This window comes from Echeneis naucrates, chromosome 8 (assembly GCF_900963305.1).
Source record: "Echeneis naucrates chromosome 8, fEcheNa1.1, whole genome shotgun sequence".
NCBI classification, from domain to species: domain Eukaryota; kingdom Metazoa; phylum Chordata; class Actinopteri; order Carangiformes; family Echeneidae; genus Echeneis; species Echeneis naucrates.
Genome location: NC_042518.1, coordinates 261,668 through 281,470, shown reverse-complemented (window position 1 = coordinate 281,470; position 19,803 = coordinate 261,668). Strand labels below are relative to the sequence as shown.

General features: G+C 47.3%; 1 protein-coding gene across 1 annotated transcript; it reads left to right on the top strand.

Annotated features, from left to right (window-relative positions):
• The first annotated feature begins 699 nt into the window (after window positions 1–699).
• stx1b (syntaxin 1B) lies at window positions 700–19,398 on the top strand. Its single transcript, XM_029509555.1, has 10 exons — window positions 700–1,110; window positions 10,731–10,805; window positions 11,410–11,509; window positions 15,719–15,793; window positions 16,797–16,870; window positions 16,987–17,095; window positions 17,237–17,310; window positions 17,976–18,113; window positions 18,196–18,306; window positions 18,667–19,398. Exons 1-10 carry the CDS (start codon window positions 1,081–1,083, stop codon window positions 18,745–18,747), a joined length of 867 nt encoding a protein of 288 aa, XP_029365415.1. The 5' UTR covers window positions 700–1,080; the 3' UTR covers window positions 18,748–19,398.
• Window positions 19,399–19,803: the final 405 nt, after the last annotated feature.

Here is a 19,803-nt window from a genome sequence, read left to right as displayed (position 1 = left end):
GGATGTTCACATTGGTTGTTTGTGGGCAGGGAAATTGCAAATAACTTCCTGCCATCCGAAGTCGTTTCAACGCTTTTTATTGTTGTTGTAAAGATTTATTCAACACTATTTATGATTTCAATTAAAAAAATTAAATGCTCAGGACAGAGGGTTTTTCGTTTTTAATTTTCTCAAACAAAACTGTTCACAAACCGTAACAACCAACTGATTTAGTGTCTCCCCCCTCACTAATAATGTCTCTGTCCTCCATCTTTTTTCCTTCCTTCCACCTGACGTCGCTTCATGCTCACTTCCTGTGAAGACAGGAAACAGGAAGTGACGCTCCCCTGTGGAATGGTGTCTGTCCCTTTAAGAGCTCCATGACGACAGAGTCAGTTTAATAGATTCAGTCTGTTAGTGTTTCAGTCACATGATCAGTTTGTGGTGACCCCCCAGTTAAAGGACAGGGGAACAGCCCCCCCCCCACATCATTCACCTGAAACCAAACTCACCTCAATGCTGCAGAGGGCGGGGGGGGGCAGCAGGTAGAAGTGGAGGATGGCGGGAGGGGGATCTGGCGCCTGCGCATTGCCTCTCCATCCCCTCCGCATCGCCCCCCCTCTCCTCCCTCCCTCCTCTTTCTTTTTCTGCAGCATCAGTACCACCCCCCCCCCACACACACACACACAATCACACACACTCCCCCTCTCTCGGTTTTCCTGCCGGGCTGCTTTGAGCGCTGCGGGGCCACACTGCGACCGCACCGAGGAGGAAGAGGAGCCGCGGACCGGGGGGGGCAGTTAGAGCCAGAGCGGCGGACAGAAGAAGAGGAAAACCCAGAACCAGAACCAGGACCAGGACCAGGACCAGGACGCAGAAGAGGAGGGTTTGGACTGAAGCAGCAGCAGAAGGCGGCACCGCGCTGATCCTCCTCATCCTCCTCATCCTCCCCCAGGGAAGAGAAGAGCCGCGGAGGAAGCTCTGACTGAGGAGGTGGAATCTCGGACAAAACGACGAACGGCGGTGTGTCGGCAGCCCCCCCCCCTCCCGGACCAGGGCCGACTCTTCGTTGTCTAGCAGCCAGATCGGCGCGGCGACACCATGAAGGACCGCACGGCGGAACTGCGGAGCGTAAGAGCCCATTTTCTCTTTATGTCCCCTCCATGTCCCCCCACCTGTATGCCCCCCCCCCCACACCATCTCCTCCTGTGGCCGCCGCAGCTTCACGGCCTCGCCGCTTCTGCTCCATCCAGAGGCGGGCGGTGATGTGCGGTGATGTGCGGTGCGGAGCGGCGGTCACATCCCGCTGAAGTAAAGCCTCTGCGGAGGAGGAGCGGCAGATTCAGAATGGAGCCTGAAATGGGGGCCGATCAGACCGATTCTGCTCAGGCTGGGGGGGTGTTGGCTCCCGGTGAGCTGGTCACCGGCCGCGGCTCCCGGTTTCAGCCCGGGAACCGTCATTTGCTGTGAATCCTGGGAAAGCAGCGACATGTGAGCTTGTCTGCTTTAGACGCAGAGGCCCAGTTCCGCCGCTCCGCCGTGCGGGCGGCAGGAGGCGCGTCAGAAATGAAAACGCTTCCATCCATGATAATGTGGATGACCTGGGGAGGGGGGGTGGGGGGGGGGGGTTCGGAACCAAAATGCAGTGATTTTTTTTCTTCGAGGCCGCATCCTGCGCCTCCTCCCTGGTGGAGTCGCGTCAAACATCACATCAGTCGTGGGGGGGGTCGATATAAAGATGGATGAACGGGGGGGGGGGGGGGGGGGGGGGGGGACAGGTGGAGCCGAAGATGCGGTTTCATCTGCTCCTTTTCCGCATGTGTTTTGCCGCTTCTGTGCCGGAGTCTGTGTGTGTGTGTGTGTGTGTGTGGGGGGGGGTCCTGCCGTTACCGGAGCCTCACCCATTTTCTGACCGGGGGAGGCCGGAGCTGTTAACTCGCTGCTGCGTCGCCGCCTCGAGCGAACAGCTGATGCTGGCGGTTTGGGCGGAAGGTGGCGGGATTCTGTGGCGGGGGGGGGGACATCAGTTACTCAAACTGCAGCACGAGCCGCCAAAACCGGGTTCAACCGGGTTCGCCTCAGTTATCTATCAATTTATCAATCAAAAATATCAATATCTGTTGGGGGGGCATCTGATCAATAACTCTGCTGACTATAATAAAGCTGACTGTGTGTGTGTCTGAAAGTAATTTGCATTAAAAAAGTCACAGCCTCAGTTTACCGCACTGCCGTCCCCCCCCACCCCCACCACCACCACACACTTTCATTCCTCCACCATTCTTCCATATTTCGTCTTTCCATCCTTCTTCTATTTTCATAATCTTTTTCCAGGTGATTCATTTTTACTCTTTTCCTCATTCATTCATCATCCATCCATCATTAATTCATTCATTCATTCTTTCATCTTTCCTCATTCCACCTCTCCAAAGGAACAGAAAGAAAAGAAATGTAACAAGCTGTCTGAGTGGAGAGGTGGAGGTGATCAGGTGGAGCTGCCTTTAAACCACAGAAGAAGAAGAAGTGGTCCATAGATCTGATCATCATCTTCATTAATCCTTCAGCTTTAGCTCCTCCTTCTAATACATCATGTGGTCCTGAACATGAGGCTCCGCCCCCTCCGGGGGCCTCTTAGACCCATGTGAGCTGTCTTCAGAACTCAGGTTTGGACTTGGCCTCCAAAAGTTGTTTCAATCAAATTAGAAGACAGACTGATGTTTAAAGATGAGGCCTGAACCAATCAGGCTGCTTCTCTGCTCTGCGTCTTCCTGAACTGTTTCATCGGGTTTCGCTCCTCCAGCTTTTCTTTCATCGCTTCCTCCGCCCTCATCCCTTCATCCATTTGTATGTCCTCGCTGCTTCCTTTCTTTCTTCACTTCTTCCTCCTTTTATCCCTTTACCATCTGACCGCCACCCTCTTCCCCGATCCATCCATCCCTCCATCGTCACTCTGAGCTGCAGACGTTTATCCTGTCCATCCTTAGTGAGTTTCAGTTTTGGTGTCGGCCATGTTGGCTGATCAGTAGCCGGCTCCGGCTCACGTAGTGCTGCCGGTAACAGATGCTGCTGTATCATGCAGCAGCAGCTCTGTAGTAATAATTATATTAAATGTAATCGTCACATCACAGTGATGCTGCCTCCTCTTCCTACTAAGTAAAAAGAATATCCCTTTAACAAATGCTGGTTCATTATTGATTAAATCATTATTGATTTTCTACATTATTCCATTTTATTTATAAGGTCTCATTTTTTACACCTTTACCACATTTAGCTGAAGCTGATCCAAAAAGAATGCATAGGTGGCTTTAGAAGAGCAGCATGGTTATTGATTTTTTGTTCTAGCCACATAGCATAATATTTGTATCAACAGATTTTTTTTTACTGGCCAATAAGAAGAGAGGGTCTGATCCTCCTCTCTGATTGGCTGACTATTTTCTCAGTGAGCCAATAAAACTACAGTGGATTTAATGTAAACAATAAATCAAAACCTCTCAGGTTGGACGTGGGACCAGGTGGGAGGGGCTTGGGGGTATGGTTGAGGGCGGTGAATGCTTTGTTGTGACATCCCAAAGTCCCCAAAGGCCTGATGGTTGGTTTTAAGGGTCAGATTCTGAATCCAGACTGTGACGGTTTCTCTGATGACGGACACCTTTGAGACTTTCACTGGATTAATTGAGAACCTGGACCTGGTTTAGGATCAGAGACCACATGGAGGTCTACCTGTAGACTGGATGGACCTTTAAGCCATCAGACTTTTGGACTGTATGGACCTGATGTGTGTGCGTTTCGATGTAGATCTGGGGACAGCCGTGTTGTGGGTTGTTGAGATCTTGCAGATTATCATGCAGACCTGGTTCTGGGTCATCAGAAAATGCTGCATCACTGTTCAGCAAGAAGCTTCATCGGGGGGGGGGCAGATCTGCATCTTCTCATCCCCTTAAAGAGACGTTTGGCTTCTGATGGACACCGGTCTGGGTCTGTCCCTGGACCTCACCTGTCTGTACAGGTGTTTGGTCTCTCTCCTGTAGCGGTTAGCAGTTTTTGGGCCTCTTTCTTCTGTTTTCAGTGTCACAATAATCCGGAAACATCTGCTGTTTCTGAAGCTCCTGTGAATCTGGATCTCCTCCTTGCTGAGCTGGTTTTAAAAAGCTGGTGCTTTAAAAACCAAAACTGTTCATAGTCCCCCGAGAAAAACAGGATTTTAATTCAATAACAAAGCAACTTACTGATGGAGGCTGCAGGAGACCGGCTGCTGTTTCTGTTGGTGCTTCTGGGAACACTGTTAAACAAAGCCCAGGTTCTCCAGGTTCTTCTCCCTGTTGGATGAAATCAAAATGAACTTCTCTAAATTTTGACATAAGCGTTTCTGTTGAGTGAGCAGGACTCAGTAACATACACAGGTCTGACCTGGGGGGGCGCTGCAGCAGAGCTCTGAGAGGTTCATCCGCTGGGGAGACGGAGGGCTTCAGGACAGTCAAAGGAACAAAGAACAAAGGGTGTGTTCCTTAGAAGAGAACCTGTCACTAAAGGAGGGTGGGGTTTGCTTTATCCGCCTGCACTGTGTTTGTTTGACTTTATTTACCCAGCGCACACAGACACACACAGACACACACACCTGCTGCAGACAGACAGACGCTGCTGTTGTCTCCTCTCCCTCAGAAGTGACTTGCTCAAGGGCACCTTGATGACACCTCCTTTAAGAGAACTTTAGGTTCAACTTTTTGTTGCCTGTGTATCAGATGACCGCTGGTCTCCGCCCACTCATTAGTCCCACTAACCACATGACTGTCTCAGGTAATCAGCAGTTGAACCTCCAGTCTGAATATTTACAGCACGTTGGCCTACAGGCTGGATGCTAATGATAGCAAGCTCATCTGTGTGTGTGTGTGCTGCTGGCCATCCTACAGCCAAGTCAAGGGCAAAGCCTCCATTACTGCCGGCACACAGGACACAGGTCACTTTGACATTCTGATGTTATCCTCCTGTTCTCTGCTCTTCTTCTGGTCCATCACAGTTGGTCTCAGTCCTCTTGATGGTTTTCAGGTCCTGTGGGTCCACAGAATGATGGAAAAAATAGAAAGAAACATGCTCCTGCTGTAATTCTGAATGTGTGTGTGGGCAGATCGGTCAGTAGGAGGCTCGTCATGTGATTTATGGCAGCATCTCCATTTAATGGCCCTTCTTTGTGTGTGTGTGTTGATCTAAAATGGATCACACCCCCCCACCCAGCTCAGTGAATCTGAAGCTGATTTCATTTCAACATGAGTTCATGACTTGGACCAATCAGGCGGCGGCAGAGAAAGTGATGATTCAGATGGATTTCAGTGTCTGCAGGCTGATGGGAAATGTAGGCAAGGTGCTGATGCTGATGATGATGTCACAGGTCCACCAGGAAGCCGCTCAGGCAGAAAGGTTATCTCAGCTCAGGACCAATCAGCAGCCAGCTTTTATTGCCCTCCGGAGGACAGACTCGGACTGATGCTCCTGGTGACTTCCCTCTAAATATTAGAGTTCCCATGAGCCTAAGCTGCTGTTGCCATGGAGAAGGAGCCAGTCGCCAGTGTGAGTCAGCACAATGATAGAAATCTAGATTGTGTCTCCATGGTGACTGAATTCATCCCAAACTGATCCAGAATCAGGAAGTTGTGTCATAAGTTCTCTGACTGGAGGGCCCAATGCATCCTGGGAGCTTTACAGGTGTTCTGACAGGAGCTGTTCCTTTGATGGAGATTTCAAATTATGTTGCTAACTACATAGAACACAATTTTATTACTTATATTATTTCTTTTTGTTTTGGAAAACTGACTTCACAGCTGAAGCATTCGTCTCCATAGCAACAACTACAATAATAGTGTTTTTAGAAACACATGAATTGGAAAAATGACATCATTAACACCAAATATTATAATATTATTACACATTTCAACACAACAGACCAGACACTCCGCCCATGTTCTTCCCTATTGGGTGAGAATGAGGGCAGGTCACTGAATCAATTCCCAAATGCTCACAGTGATGTCACAGTGATGTCACAGTGATGTCACACGCACCATTGAGATGAGGCCACTGGCTTCAATTCTAACTTAAAAGATTTTGTCTGTTGTCACACTGAAAGAAATCAGATTTAGGTCACTCACACAGGAAGTAGACCAGGACGCAGGAAGTGGATGTTGACTCTGATTCTCATTCCTGCTGACACTCAGCCAGTCCAAGTTTTCCTGCTACACAGCAAATAAACACAGTTAGACTGTAAAAATCACAAATGTATAAATATTTAATCAGAAAAATCTTGAAATGAGAAAAAAAGCATCTTTTTTTATCCGTTCATTTCAGTTTTTATGCTCCAATTCAACCTCAAATTCTGTTTACATTACTTTTGTCAAATATTTTTGGTTTTTTATGTTTAATCTCCATACAGTCAGTGAGCTGAAACCAACAGGCTGATGGCTTTAAATAAATTAAACATAACCACTTTCACTGATCAATACTGGAGGATTAGCCTGATTCTTATTGGCACGATTCATCAATACGTGATTGAAGCTGAGTCGGTCTGCTGCTGAGGACTTCAACATGTTTTAGGAAGAAAGTGATTTTGTCACGGGACTGCAGGAGCCGGAGGCAGCAGGGTGAAGTTGGAGAGTTTAATGGAACTGATGCAATCTCTACAAAGGCCTGACTGAACTGGACCAAACATAACAGAGGAGCCCACAAAGACTTAAATACAAACTGAACTAACGACACAACAGGGAGCAGGTCCAGAGACAACAAGACACAGGTGAGACAAGGACTTCAAAATAAAACAGGAAGGCACAACAAAACTAAACTGACCCTAACACAAAGACACAAGGAGTGACTGATTGACTGACCCTGACAGATTTTGTTTATAGAGGTCGTGTTTTTATTGGAGCAGATTTCAGTTTGTGTTCTAAACAAAAACGGGAGATACAGAAAGAAGAAAAAATTAACCTTTTAGACCCTCATCCAGTCTTTTCAGATTTTTTTTATCTCCTTCTGATTTTGAATTTTAAAGTCTTTTTATATCAGACTCAACTGATTCTGTCTGACTCAGTGCAGACTCTTCCTTATTTTCGAGATAAAGCTGTGCAAGCAGAATAACCAAAGAAGAGGAGGGGGACGAAGGAGCCGGCACGCTGATGCACTCTTGGTAATCTAAATATTTTCCCAGGATGCAATGAGTCATAGAATCAATGGATAACCTGCGTTTTTTTTAGTTGGGTGGCAGCAGGCAGGCAGTCTGAGTGTGTGTGTGTGATACAGTCGCATGAAAACTGGTAGCATCATATTTTAGCCAATCCTGTGGTTACCATGGTTACTGATTCAGCAGGCATCATGTAAACATGAAGCTGATAAAACATTAACACATGAGGAAGAACAAGGTGACGATATGACCTGTCCTGAATTTGGACCAATCAGTCACCAGACTGGTTTGTATCGGGGGGGGGGGGGTTCACCACGAAGCTCTGATGAGCTGGAGCTGCCAGTCGCATGAATGGAAATTGCTCGCTAAGTGAAAGAAGACAAAAGATTTGTGGCGTCGCTGTTTGGGTCACTGCACATGTGCAGAACCATCACGGCTTCAGGAGACGTTCAGAGAGAGACAACTGGGCCTCTTTCATAATGTGGGACAACTCAGTACTGGGCCTGGACTGGGCCTGGACCGGATTGTCAAACTCTCTGAGTCTGATCCTTAATGTTTAGACTTGAGGTACTAACAGGAAATGACATCACATTGTCCTTCCTCCCCTCGTCATTACATTCCTGCTGGCTCACCATCATCAACTTCGTCCCCTCATTACTCCATAAAAGCCTCTTCCTTCCTTCCTGTCTTTCCTTGCCTTTCTTTTCTCCCTCTTTATTTCCTGTTTGTCCCTCATCTCCTTAGCAAACAGCTGACAGAAGACCGTTTATTTGTAGACCAAAGAAATAAGGAAAGATGACAGACTGTGTGTGTCTGTGTGTGTTTTCGCGTTGGTTTGATGTCTTATTCGGACTCCCCTGTCTCATTATAGTTTGGGATGGCTCCAGGTACTACATTACCCATGAGCCTCAGCTCTTCTTTGACCAAATATATTAAGTTGTAGAGCCTGGACCTGTGCTCTGACGATTTTGTCGGCACTGATATGAGCATGACCATTTTGTGTGTTGATGTCATTTGGCCCCACTAATTTATGAGCACCTGAACGCACCATCAGTCACCGCTGCCGCTGATGGTGTGTTCAGGTGCTCATCACAGGCTGACATCTGAGTGTCATATTCATTTCAAGTAGTTTGTTAGGAAGAGAAGCAGTGAAGGTTGAGCTGCAGCGGCTGGTCACAGAGAGCACAGATGGACTCTGGGTAGAGCCAGAGATCCCAGTGGATTGTGGGTAAGGCAGCTCGCTGCTGGCATGGTCTATCATAGACACACATACATGCATTGTGTGTATCCATGCATGCAAACACACACACACACTCTGCTGGCATCAGAACACACTCTGACACCTGAGGTCAACGTCCTGATTTAAGTCTGCATGACGGGAGGAGAGGGGGAGGGGAAAAACGAAAGGAAAAGGAAGGGAGGGATAAAAAAGATGCACTCAAAAAAAGACAAGAAATAGAAAGACGGGACGTGAAGGAAAGAAAAAATAAACATGATGTGAAGAAGAGAGATGAGAAAAAAGGAAACAAAGAAAAATAATAAGGAGGAGGAAGAGGGACAGAAAAGACACAAAGGATGGAGGGGAAGGAGGAGGAGAGCAAAATAACATAGAAAAGAAAAGATGGATGATGATCAATCATCCTGAGAATCAGGTCAAAGCTGAATCTGAGATTTAACTGGAATTACACTACAATAAAAAAAACTGCAGAGGACTAGACTCCGGTGGGTGATGTCACAGCCAATCAGAGTGTCTCCTGCAGTCTCTGGATCAGTCCTCTATGTTTGTGAGTTTATTGTGTTGACAGAATAAAGAGCTGATCATTAATGAGCAGAACTTCTGATCAGATAAAGATAGAAACAGATCAGCTCTAGAACGACCCAAACACATGAGAGGAACTTTTCTCTGGGAAAGAATCTGAAGCTGAACAGCAGAGAAAAAAAATTTGGTCTCTTCATCGAAAGCAGAAAACCCAAAGTCTAGTTTTTATTTTGTGTTCTTTCTTGAGTGAAAAGCTGAAGATAAAATGTCTGTTCTGTAGAAACAGCTGATTCCTGCTGGAGACATGAAGAGACATGAATCTTCTGTATGAATTCTAGAACTCTCTTTAATGTGGTTTGTTCATGATGGCATTTCCTTCACTCAACAAACTCACATAAACTTTTAAATATAACGATGAGGGCTTTTAATTTGGTACACCCATTTCCTGTTTTATAAGACTCTATTTTGACAGCAGTTATTTTTACAGTGCAGCTCCCCCTCCCCCCTCCATCTCCCCCTATCATCACCCATCCCCCCTCTCTCCTCTCTCCCCTCCCCCACCTCATCCAGCCTCTCCGTCTTCTGTCATCCAACCAATTAGAGATGAGATAACCTAGCTGGCCAATCACAGGAGTTTCAGTTGATCGGAACATCAGACTGTTCCACCTCCACCTGGACTACCCGCTGTGCCCATATCGTCCCTCCGTCCTAAAGACCCTCAGCTGTTGGCTGGTCAAACTGCATTGTGGGTTGTTTGGGCGAACTGATGAGGCCCTGCTTTTAGCTGCTCATCGTCAGGCTCGGTCTACTTCCTGGATGGGTCACTGAGACGTTATTTCCCTCCTGATTTTTCTAGCTGTGATCCAGGAAGTGGACCGACCCAGTTCCACTGATGTGGAGGTTTTTAGCTGGGGGGGTCAGGGCTCTGACAAACATGCAGTCTAGACGTGCACTTGCATTGTGGGTAATGTGGGTGGCATGCTTGTATGTTGTGTGTTGTGTGTATGTGTTTGTGCTTCTGTTTTTTGGGTTCAGAAGAGATGTGTGTCTTCCTGCAGACAAGTGTGTTTTGTTCAGGTCTTATCAGCTGAGTACAGACGTGTGTGTCTCATCTGAGATACAGCACTGCTGGTCCCAGCTGGACCAGGTTAGACCTGAACCAGACCTGAGCCAGACCTGAGCCAGACCTGAACCAGACCTGAGGTAGACCTGAGCCACACCTGAACCAGACCTGAGCCAGACCTGAACCAGACCTGAGCCAGACCTGAACCAGACCTGAACCAGACCTGAGGTAGACCTGAGCCACACCTGAACCAGACCTGAGCCAGACCTGAGCCAGACCTGAACCAGACCTGAGGTAGACCTGAGCCACACCTGAACCAGACCTGAGCCAGACCTGAACCAGACCTGAGCCAGACCTGAACCAGACCTGAACCAGACCTGAACCAGACCTGAGGTAGACCTGAGCCACACCTGAACCAGACCTGAACCAGACCTGAACCAGACCTGAGCCAGACCTGAGCCACACCTGAACCAGACCTGAACCAGACCTGAACTAGACCTGAGGTAGACCTGAGCCACACCTGAACCAGACCTGAGCCAGACCTGAACCAGACCTGAGGTAGACCTGAGCCAGACCTGAACCAGACCTGAGGTAGACCTGAACCAGACCTGAACCAGAACTGAGCCAGACCTGAACCAGACCCTCTCTCTCTCTCTGACTCTCTCTGTCTTTACTGAGGAGGACATTCAAATGTTGGTCTCTGTTGATGGACAGTGAACCCACCTAATGTCCACATGGCGTCTCCAATGACATCATTTCCTGTGTGTCTGCAGGCGAAGGACAGTGACGATGATGAGGAGGTGGTGCAGGTGGACAGGGACCACTTCATGGACGAGTTCTTCGAACAGGTGAGACAGAACATCCACATCCAGAGCCTCTGGACCTGATTATTGGTCACAAAGTAAACAAGGCCTGATTTAGATCTCATATAAAAAACTTTATCTCTTGTTTAAAAAGGGGTCGTCCTCAGCGTCAGCAGATGAAGCCTGTCTGATAGTTAACAGAACTACCTAAAGCATTTCCTTCTGGAGTTATCAAAAAAGATAAACACAATCACTCACTCATCTAAAGCTGCTAAGCTATCAGAAAGAATTCATTTCAACAACAAACTGAAAATAACATCTGACATGCTAACAGATTTAATTTCCATTCATTCATTCATCTTCTACCTCTGATCCATTTCTGGGTCACGAGGGGTGCTGGAGCCAATCCCAGCTCACTCTGGATGAGGGGCGGGGTCACTCTGGACCGACCAACAACCACTCAGACGTACAGGCAGTTTAGAGTCACCAATGAACCCAAGCAGGACGACTTTGGAGGCCCCAGGACCTCAGAGAGAACCACTGTGGCTCTGTGCTGCTCAGCTTTCATTTAAATAACATTTATGTTCATCAGAAGATTCCTTCTTTTTTCGTCCTGAGGAACTGTGTGTGTCTGTGTGTGTGTCTGCAGGTTGAGGAGATCAGAGGCTGCATAGAGAAGCTGTCAGAAGATGTGGAGCAGGTCAAGAAGCAGCACAGCGCCATTCTGGCCGCACCCAACCCTGACGAAAGTAAGACTCACACACACACACTTCACTGCGTCATCTCATCACCAATAATAGCTGATCTTAGTGAAACAACTTCGGCAGCCTGTCATGGTCTTCATCAGTGATGATGTTCGCCACAGGCCAACATTGCTAACAGGTGGGAGCTTCTGTCATTTGTCCATTGGCCTTCGTGTTTTAACAAACTTTGAAGGAACATTAGCATTAGCAGCTGTTTAGTCCCAGCTGCCGTTGTGAGTTGAGCATCAAACCTTTTATTTGCTATCATCCGTCTGCAGAGGTGGAAACAGACTTAGCATGCTAACAGGAAGTAGCTGCTCAGGAGTTGTTTTGTAGAAAACCTGCAGCTGGAAGCAGCTTACTGTAGATGTGTGTCTTGTGATGTTTGTGGTGTTGTGGTTGGAGGAGATGTTGAGTATTGTGTCAATAACCTTCAGTAGCTGGACGCCGGACCTGGAGTGAAACCTGATCCTGATCCTGATTCTGATCCCGGTCTCGGATGAGCCGTCGGCTGTCCTGCTGAGGACAAAATCAAAGTGTGTCCTGTTTTAGAGAGAAAGCTGAGACTGTACTGCATTCACCAAACCGACTGGAGACCTGGAGACTTGGAGCCTGGAATCTGGAGACCTGGAGACCTGGAACCTGAAGACCTGGGACCTGGAGACCTGGAGACCTGGAACCTGAAGACCTGGGACCTGGAGCCTGGAATCTGGAGACCTGGAGAACTGGAGCCTGGAATCTGGAGACCTGGAGACCTGGAACCTGAAGACCTGGGACCTGGAGCCTGGAATCTGGAGACCTGGAGAACTGGAGCCTGGAATCTGGAGACCTGGAGACCTGGAACCTGAAGACCTGGGACCTGGAGCCTGGAATCTGGAGACCTGGAGAACTGGAGCCTGGAATCTGGAGACCGGGAGTCTGGAATCTGGAGACCTGGAGAACTGGAGCCTGGAATCTGGAGACCGGGAGACCTGGATACTGAAGAACTGGAGACCTAGAGCCTGGAGACCTGGAGACCTGGAGAACTGGAGCCTGGAATCTGGAGACCTAGAGCCTGGAGACCTGGAGACCTGGAGAACTGGAGCCTGGAATCTGGAGACCTGGAGAACTGGAGCCTGGAATCTGGAGACCTGGAGACCTGGAACCTGAAGAACTGGGACCTGGAGACCTGGAGACCTGGAACCTGAAGACCTGGGACCTGGAGCCTGGAATCTGGGGACCTGGAGAACTGGAGCCTGGAATCTGGAGACCGGGAGACCTGGAACCTGAAGAACTGGAGACCTAGAGCCTGGAGACCTGGAGACCTGGAGAACTGGAGCCTGGAATCTGGAGACCGGGAGTCTGGAGACCTGGATCCTTGGTCCTGGAGCCTGGAGACCTGGAGACCTGGAGAACTGGAGCCTGGAATCTGGAGACCTAGAGCCTGGAGACCTTGAGACCTGGAGAACTGGAGCCTGGAATCTGGAGACCTAGAGCCTGGAGACCTGGAGACCTGAAGAACTGGGACCTGGAGACCTAGAGCCTGGAGACCTTGAGACCTGGAGAACTGGAGCCTGGAATCTGGAGACCTAGAGCCTGGAGACCTGGAGACCTGGAGAACTGGAGCCTGGAATCTGGAGACCTGGGACCTAGAGCCTGGAATCTGGAGACCGGGAGTCTGGAGACCTGGATCCTGGGTCCTGGAGCCTGGAGACCTGGAGACCTGGAGAACTGGAGCCTGGAATCTGGAGACCGGGAGTCTGGAGACCTGGATCCTTGGTCCTGGAATCTGGAGACCTAGAGCCTGAAGAACTGGAGACCTAAAGCCTGGAGACCTGGAGACCTGGAGACCTGGAGAACTGGAGCCTGGAATCTGGAGACCGGGAGTCTGGAGACCTGGAGACCTGGAGACTTGGAACCTGGAGACCTGGAGACCTGGAGAACTGGAGCCTGGAATCTGGAGACCTGGAGTCTAATGAGCCTTTTTTCCTGAAGTTTCTGAATTATGTTCTTTTCTGTTGCATGCCAGATGATGATTGTTTTTTCTTCTTTCTTTTCCATCCTTGACTTCTTTCCTTTCTTTGGTTGCGTTTTGTTCTCGTCTTTATCCGTCCTCTGATCTGTCTCCTTCTCTACCTTGAATCCTTACCTTCCTCCTTCCTCTCGCGGCCTCGCTCTGTTGCATGCAGCCTGTGGCATCTCCTCTTATGTTGAAGTTTATAACCTGCATGAAGTGAAGTAAAGGAAACGAGGACGTTAACCCGAGAGGACATGTGAGTGACGTCTGTCTGTCTCTTCTGTCTGCTGTAAAACACAAGATATAAATATGACCAGTATTCACATCAAAACACCAGATGAAAAGAAAAATAGAAAAACTAGATTCAGATTAAATGAAATGGAAGTTCAGCTGCAGTGAAACGTCCTGAGATCAGAGGGAAAAGTTTAGAGGAGCTGAGAAATGAAGATCCAAAACAGAAGAAATGTGGGCTTTAATTCGGTCTGAACTTAATTATTATTATCTGCTCAGTGGAAAAACAGTGAGATCAGATGAAATAAGTCAGATTTACTTTATCAAATGAGTTTAGATAGCAGATTAAAGAGAAATGAATTCAATGAAACAAAATAAACTGATAAGAGATTGGAGGAGATGCATCAATCTATCGTTTATAAATCCTTAACACTGAAGACCAAAGTTCCCAAAACAGCCAAGAAGGTAAACACTGAATATTAATTAACTCACATACATTTAAAAACCGATGAGTCGGATGAATTTAAAAGAAGTAAAATGAGAAACACAGAAGGATCTTAAACTCTTCGTCTTCCTCAGCTCGCTCTCAGTTTTCAGAGGACCATCATGCAAAATGCATCCCAGCATTTCTGCTTGAATAATGCATGATGGGAGTTGTAGTGTAGCTGTAGTTCTGCTCTGAAAGCACAACCATTCACAAAGACTCAGTTATAATTCATTCATCATCAAGTCCAGCTGATCAAGTCAAAGTTACATTGTCGATCACTAAAATTGTCCAGTGAAAGCTAGAAAGATGTGAAAAGGAATTTAATCCTGAATCCTTCAACAGATAACATGGACAGTGAGTCTTTACTCACATTAAAAGTCATTTATCTTACTTCATGTTCAATTCTTTAACATTGAAGCTCAATAATTTGTTATTGCATTATATTCTAGAATGTCATATTAAATTTTTGGTACTGCACTTTAACGTTCGTCACCTCACATTCATTTTATTGAATTAAGTCTTAATGTGTTCAGACCTAAATTTATGCTTCACTTTATTTCTTTTAATTATTTCACTTCACATTGAATTTTATCAAATGACAACTGGTGAGATTAGTTTCAGCTTTTAAACTGATTTTGAAATCCTTCCACAGACCTGTGTGTTTGTTTGTCCTACGTCAGATTTAAACGGACCAGCAGGTCGCCTGCAGACAGAAATCAGGGTTGAACGTTATGGATGTTTCTTTGTATGTCTGTGTTGAAATCAGTTTGACAAAAAAGTCAAATACCTCCCGTAATTTCTGAGCGTTTACTGCTCATGCTAATAAAACCCAAAGAAGAGGGGGATGGAGGATGAAGGAGGAGGCGGTCAGATGGAGAGCAGGGTGAGTCAGAGGCAGAAAAGGCTGAATGGCACTGCAGTGCTCGTAAATCTGACTGCACTGCTGCAGCTAATAGACACACACACACACACACACACTGCTCGCTCCTACAACATGGCTGACATGATGTGATGTTATTGTTCCTCCAACACTCAGCTTCATCCTCCTCTTCCTCTTCTTCAGCCCTAAAAATAACTTCCTCTTCCTCTGTCCCTCCTGAGCTGAGTTCAGTGCCCATAGATCAGCGTGGGAAACGTCAGTATCCGACATCTACAGGAGTTTTAGAAACAAGTATTTTTAGATTCTTCTTTTCTCCTGAAATGATGAAACTGGTTCAACATTTTGTTTTGGGTTGTTGTTTTTTTTTTTTTTTTTTTTATGGACAAAAGCTGCTGAATTATATTTTATATTTACTGTTGTCATGGAGACATCATGTTCTTTTAGATGTAACTCTGGAACTATCTGGTCCTAAATGAGTCAATGACTTATGTTCAACTATATAATTATATATATATATATTGTTAAACAGCAGTGTTTCCTTCCCCCCAGGATTCCTGATGGAGCAGATCAAAACTTTATTTATTCTTCAACTTGTGACGAACAGTGTTTCGTTTCTTGCAGAGACCAAACAGGAGTTGGAGGACCTCACAGCTGACATCAAGAAGACAGCCAATAAAGTTCGTTCAAAATTAAAAGGTAAACACAGAAGCTCCGAGCGAGGTCACATGGTCAGCTGCTACACCAATCGTGATGAGCTCAGTGAGCAGAGTGAAGAGACACAAACATTCATAGCGGTGCAGCAGTGTTGGTTCAAGGACATCACTGTTTTAATGTGAACAGCCAGAGGGCGGACAACACACGCACTGCTGTGTGTGTGTGTGTGTCAGAGCAAAAACATCAACTCCCATGATTCCCTGGCAGCAGAAAGTCACAGATCGGGGGCCATGACCTCTTCCTGTTGTCTAGCAACCCTGACAAGACAAAACCTGTCCCTGGTCCCTGGTTTTAATTATTCAACATGCAAAGAATCATGGGATACATTGGACCACGAAGAAATCAATGATCAATACGTCTGAGATATTTATGTAAGAACAAACACAAACACACAAGATAGCACAATCTGTTGCTCAGTCACCCAGTTTTCATCTCGCCAACACACACACGCTGTGTGATATTGCTGAGTCATCGTGGATCCAGCGGAGAGCAGCTGGGCCACGAGCCAGGAAACACACACACACTGTGGACAGCATTATATAAACATTTCAGTTCATCTCATCATTCAGTGGAAACAAACTGACATCACAGAGTCACATGACACCAGGATGACCTGCAGCCAGTTACCATGACAACACACAAACACACAACGTGAACCACCTATTGTCCGTCAGTTGTCATCCCTTCAGGATGTAAACAGGTTTTGCTTTAATCACATCATCACAGCAGCTCAATCAGCTGATCAGTTCTTGCCTCAGTGATGTCATCATGATGTCATTGTGATGCTGAGGATTCTCTATGAAGGGACATAAAAGATGATGACATCATCAGGAAGTGAGGTCACACTGGATGTAGGTCAGGGAAGTGTCACCTTTGACCTTCAGGGGTAAAGGTCTGTGAACCAGAAACACTGTGGTGCTCACGTTAGACTGTCAGATTCCACTTTCAAAATAAAAACACCTACTAAGCTGTGTGTGTCCTGCAGCAATCGAGCAGAGCATCGAACAGGAGGAAGGTCTCAACAGATCATCAGCCGACCTCAGGATCCGCAAGACACAGGTGGGACACACACACACCTCATCGTTGATGAAGGACTTTCAGTTTAAGTCACTCAATCAGTAAATCTCTTCCTCCTCCTCCTCCTCCTCCTCTTCCCCACCTTCTTCCTCCTCCAGCACTCAACACTGTCACGTAAGTTTGTGGAGGTCATGACTGAGTACAACACCACGCAGTCCAAGTACCGTGATCGCTGCAAGGATCGTATCCAGAGACAGCTGGAGATCAGTGAGTCCTGCAACAACACAACACAACACAACAGAACAAAACAGACACACCACCAAGATGAGAAATGGTTGGTTATTTTGAACCTGCGGCGTCTCAGAGTCTGGTGACTCAGGTGTTCACCGTGTGTGTCTCTGTCTGCAGCTGGGAGAACCACCACCAACGAGGAGCTGGAGGACATGTTGGAGAGTGGCAAACTGGCCATCTTCACCGATGATGTAAGCACCGCACCTGAGCCCCGAGCGAGCCCTTCTGCATCCCATAATAATCATCATTCACTGTCGGGGTGCAGAACAGCCACGAGGTGCGCTGAGACATCTCGTGAATACGGCCTTTGTCACATGACCACAGGGGGGTGATGGGAGGATGGTGAGGTGCGCCGCAGCAGCTTTTATTTTGAAGGAGTCATTTCGAGTTAGCATCGGCTCCTTCAAACTAAATGCTGGCATATTTTCAGGCGCTTAGAGGTTACATGACTGCAGGTCAGGCTGATGTCATGGAGGTCAGTGTGTCCGTTCCTGTGAGCAGGTAAGTGAGTCCGACCAGCAGCAGGACCTGAAGTTCAAAAGGTTCTGATTTTTCAAATTAAAAGCCTCCGCTTTGTTGTTTGGAAAGAATTTGGGGGCCAGAAAATGAATGATGGAGATGCATTTAGACTGGAACAGACACACACAGGGGAGGGGAAAAAAGAGAGTAACACAAAAAAAACCAACAAAACAGACAACAGCCAAACCACAGCAATCCATCTCATATGTTCTCTATTGGACTTTTACTTTGAAATGGAAGTCGAACTAATAATTCAATTGAGTGGTTTTTTTCCCTCGATGAGCTCTGTGATGAAACTGTTGGGTAAACTTTTTCTTTGAACTCGTCGTACCTTCAGATCAAAATGGACTCTCAGATGACCAAGCAGGCCCTGAACGAGATCGAGACCCGACACACCGAGATCATCAAGCTGGAAAACAGCATCCGTGAGCTGCACGACATGTTTGTGGACATGGCCATGCTGGTGGAGAGCCAGGTAGGAGATGTGCGGCAGGGAGTCCACGTGTCCGGAGGCCTTCTGGGCACCGCCCGTTAAACTAACCTGTGTTTGTTCTCAGGGAGAGATGATTGACAGAATCGAGTACAACGTGGAGCACTCTGTGGACTACGTGGAACGAGCCGTCTCCGACACCAAGAAGGCCGTCAAATACCAGAGCCAGGCTCGCAAGGTAACCTGAGCAGCCGTGGGACCTGGACTCTTAAACCTTCCTTCCATTTACTGACCATTAGGGGGAACTTCAGATAGTGTTGAAGTCTATGGGAAAATGCCCCTCCTTCTCCTCAGTAGGTTTCTGGGTTATGGGGTGTCTGAACCATCAAGTCAGGTCAGATTTCAGTGAAGGTTTTGGATGAATGTCAAAGAAAACACTCAAATGTTCTGATCTGCAGTGATCGAAAGTCAAGAGAGTTTCAGGTCAGAATACACACATTTCAAACTGTTTTAATCCACCAGCTGTTTGACCTTGTTTGAATGTCAAAGTCCTGGACACTTCCTGCACCAACTGTGTGTCTGTCCCGTCATCCTGCAGAAGAAGATCATGATCATCATCTGCTGTGTCATCCTGGGCGTGGTCCTGGCGTCGACCATCGGCGGCACGCTGGGCTTCTAAGATGCTCCGCCACCTGCCGCTGTGACGACCAACACCGACCAACCGTCCAACCGACAGCCAGCAGAGAAAAGAAACACCAATGACAACAACAACACAAAAACTTGAAACACAAATGCAAGACAGATAACCAATCAGCTAGGAAGAGATAACAGTCCAATTAACGATCAGAGGAAACACCTCGGGGTTGGGTGGGCTCCAAAAAACAAAGAAAAACTCAATAAAAAGGCCATTACATTAGAGCTGACATAAACACACGGCAGATCAGCATATTCATTACATATTACATGGAAATGTATTGAAAATACGAAGCAACACACGTTAGCACCCTGAAAAAAATCACAGCACATTTACTTGTTCTTTTCTTTTGCCTTTTTTCTTAATTTAAAACCGTTTCTTTGGTTTTTTCTGGAGCAATGCGGCAGCTGTTGGGGGGCGGTCCTTCACTCCAGAGCCGGACATTTAGTTCCGCCTTCATTTCTGACATTTGTTTCTGTGATGAGCACAAACAAACCAATTAGCTTGAGGCTCATTTCCAATTTTCCGGTCTGAAACGCTGTCGGTAATTCTGGAACAATCCGCCCCCCTTTAGCTTTGTCCTGTTGTTTCTGGGAGGGAGGGGCATGTTGGCTCGGACCCTCCCTTATTGGTTGTTGCTCCCTGTCATTCACCTGAGTCGGCCTATTCAGCTCAGGCCAACATGACACCTGCCCCCTGGGATGATTCACTGGGGCTGGAGGGGGAGACAGCCTCCCCCTTCTTTCACCTATCCAACCAAAGAGCAGGGGGAGGGACTTTTGCTGAATTTCAATTGGCCAGTAACATGAGAGGTGATTGACAGGGGAGCTGGGGGAGGGGCTGGGGCTTTAAAGGACAGTGGGTGCAGATAGACAGTCAATCTATGCAGTTTAGATGAGAGGAGGACGACTTGTCATGCCCCCCACCCTTACCCCATCAAGGTAGCCAATGAGGATCAGGGGTCAGCACCTTCATGCAACAAAAGGCTCCTCCCACTGTAGAAACATGGCTGTGGAGGTCGGGGATCATCTCCGAGTTAGA

Coding starts and splice junctions, on each gene's coding strand:
- stx1b (XM_029509555.1), top strand. CDS start 1,081: ATGAAGGACCGCACGGCGGAACTGCGGAGC. Junction 1,111..10,730: donor GCACGGCGGAACTGCGGAGC/GTAAGAGCCCAT, acceptor GTGTGTCTGCAG/GCGAAGGACAGTGACGATGA. Junction 18,114..18,195: donor CCATGCTGGTGGAGAGCCAG/GTAGGAGATGTG, acceptor GTTTGTTCTCAG/GGAGAGATGATTGACAGAAT.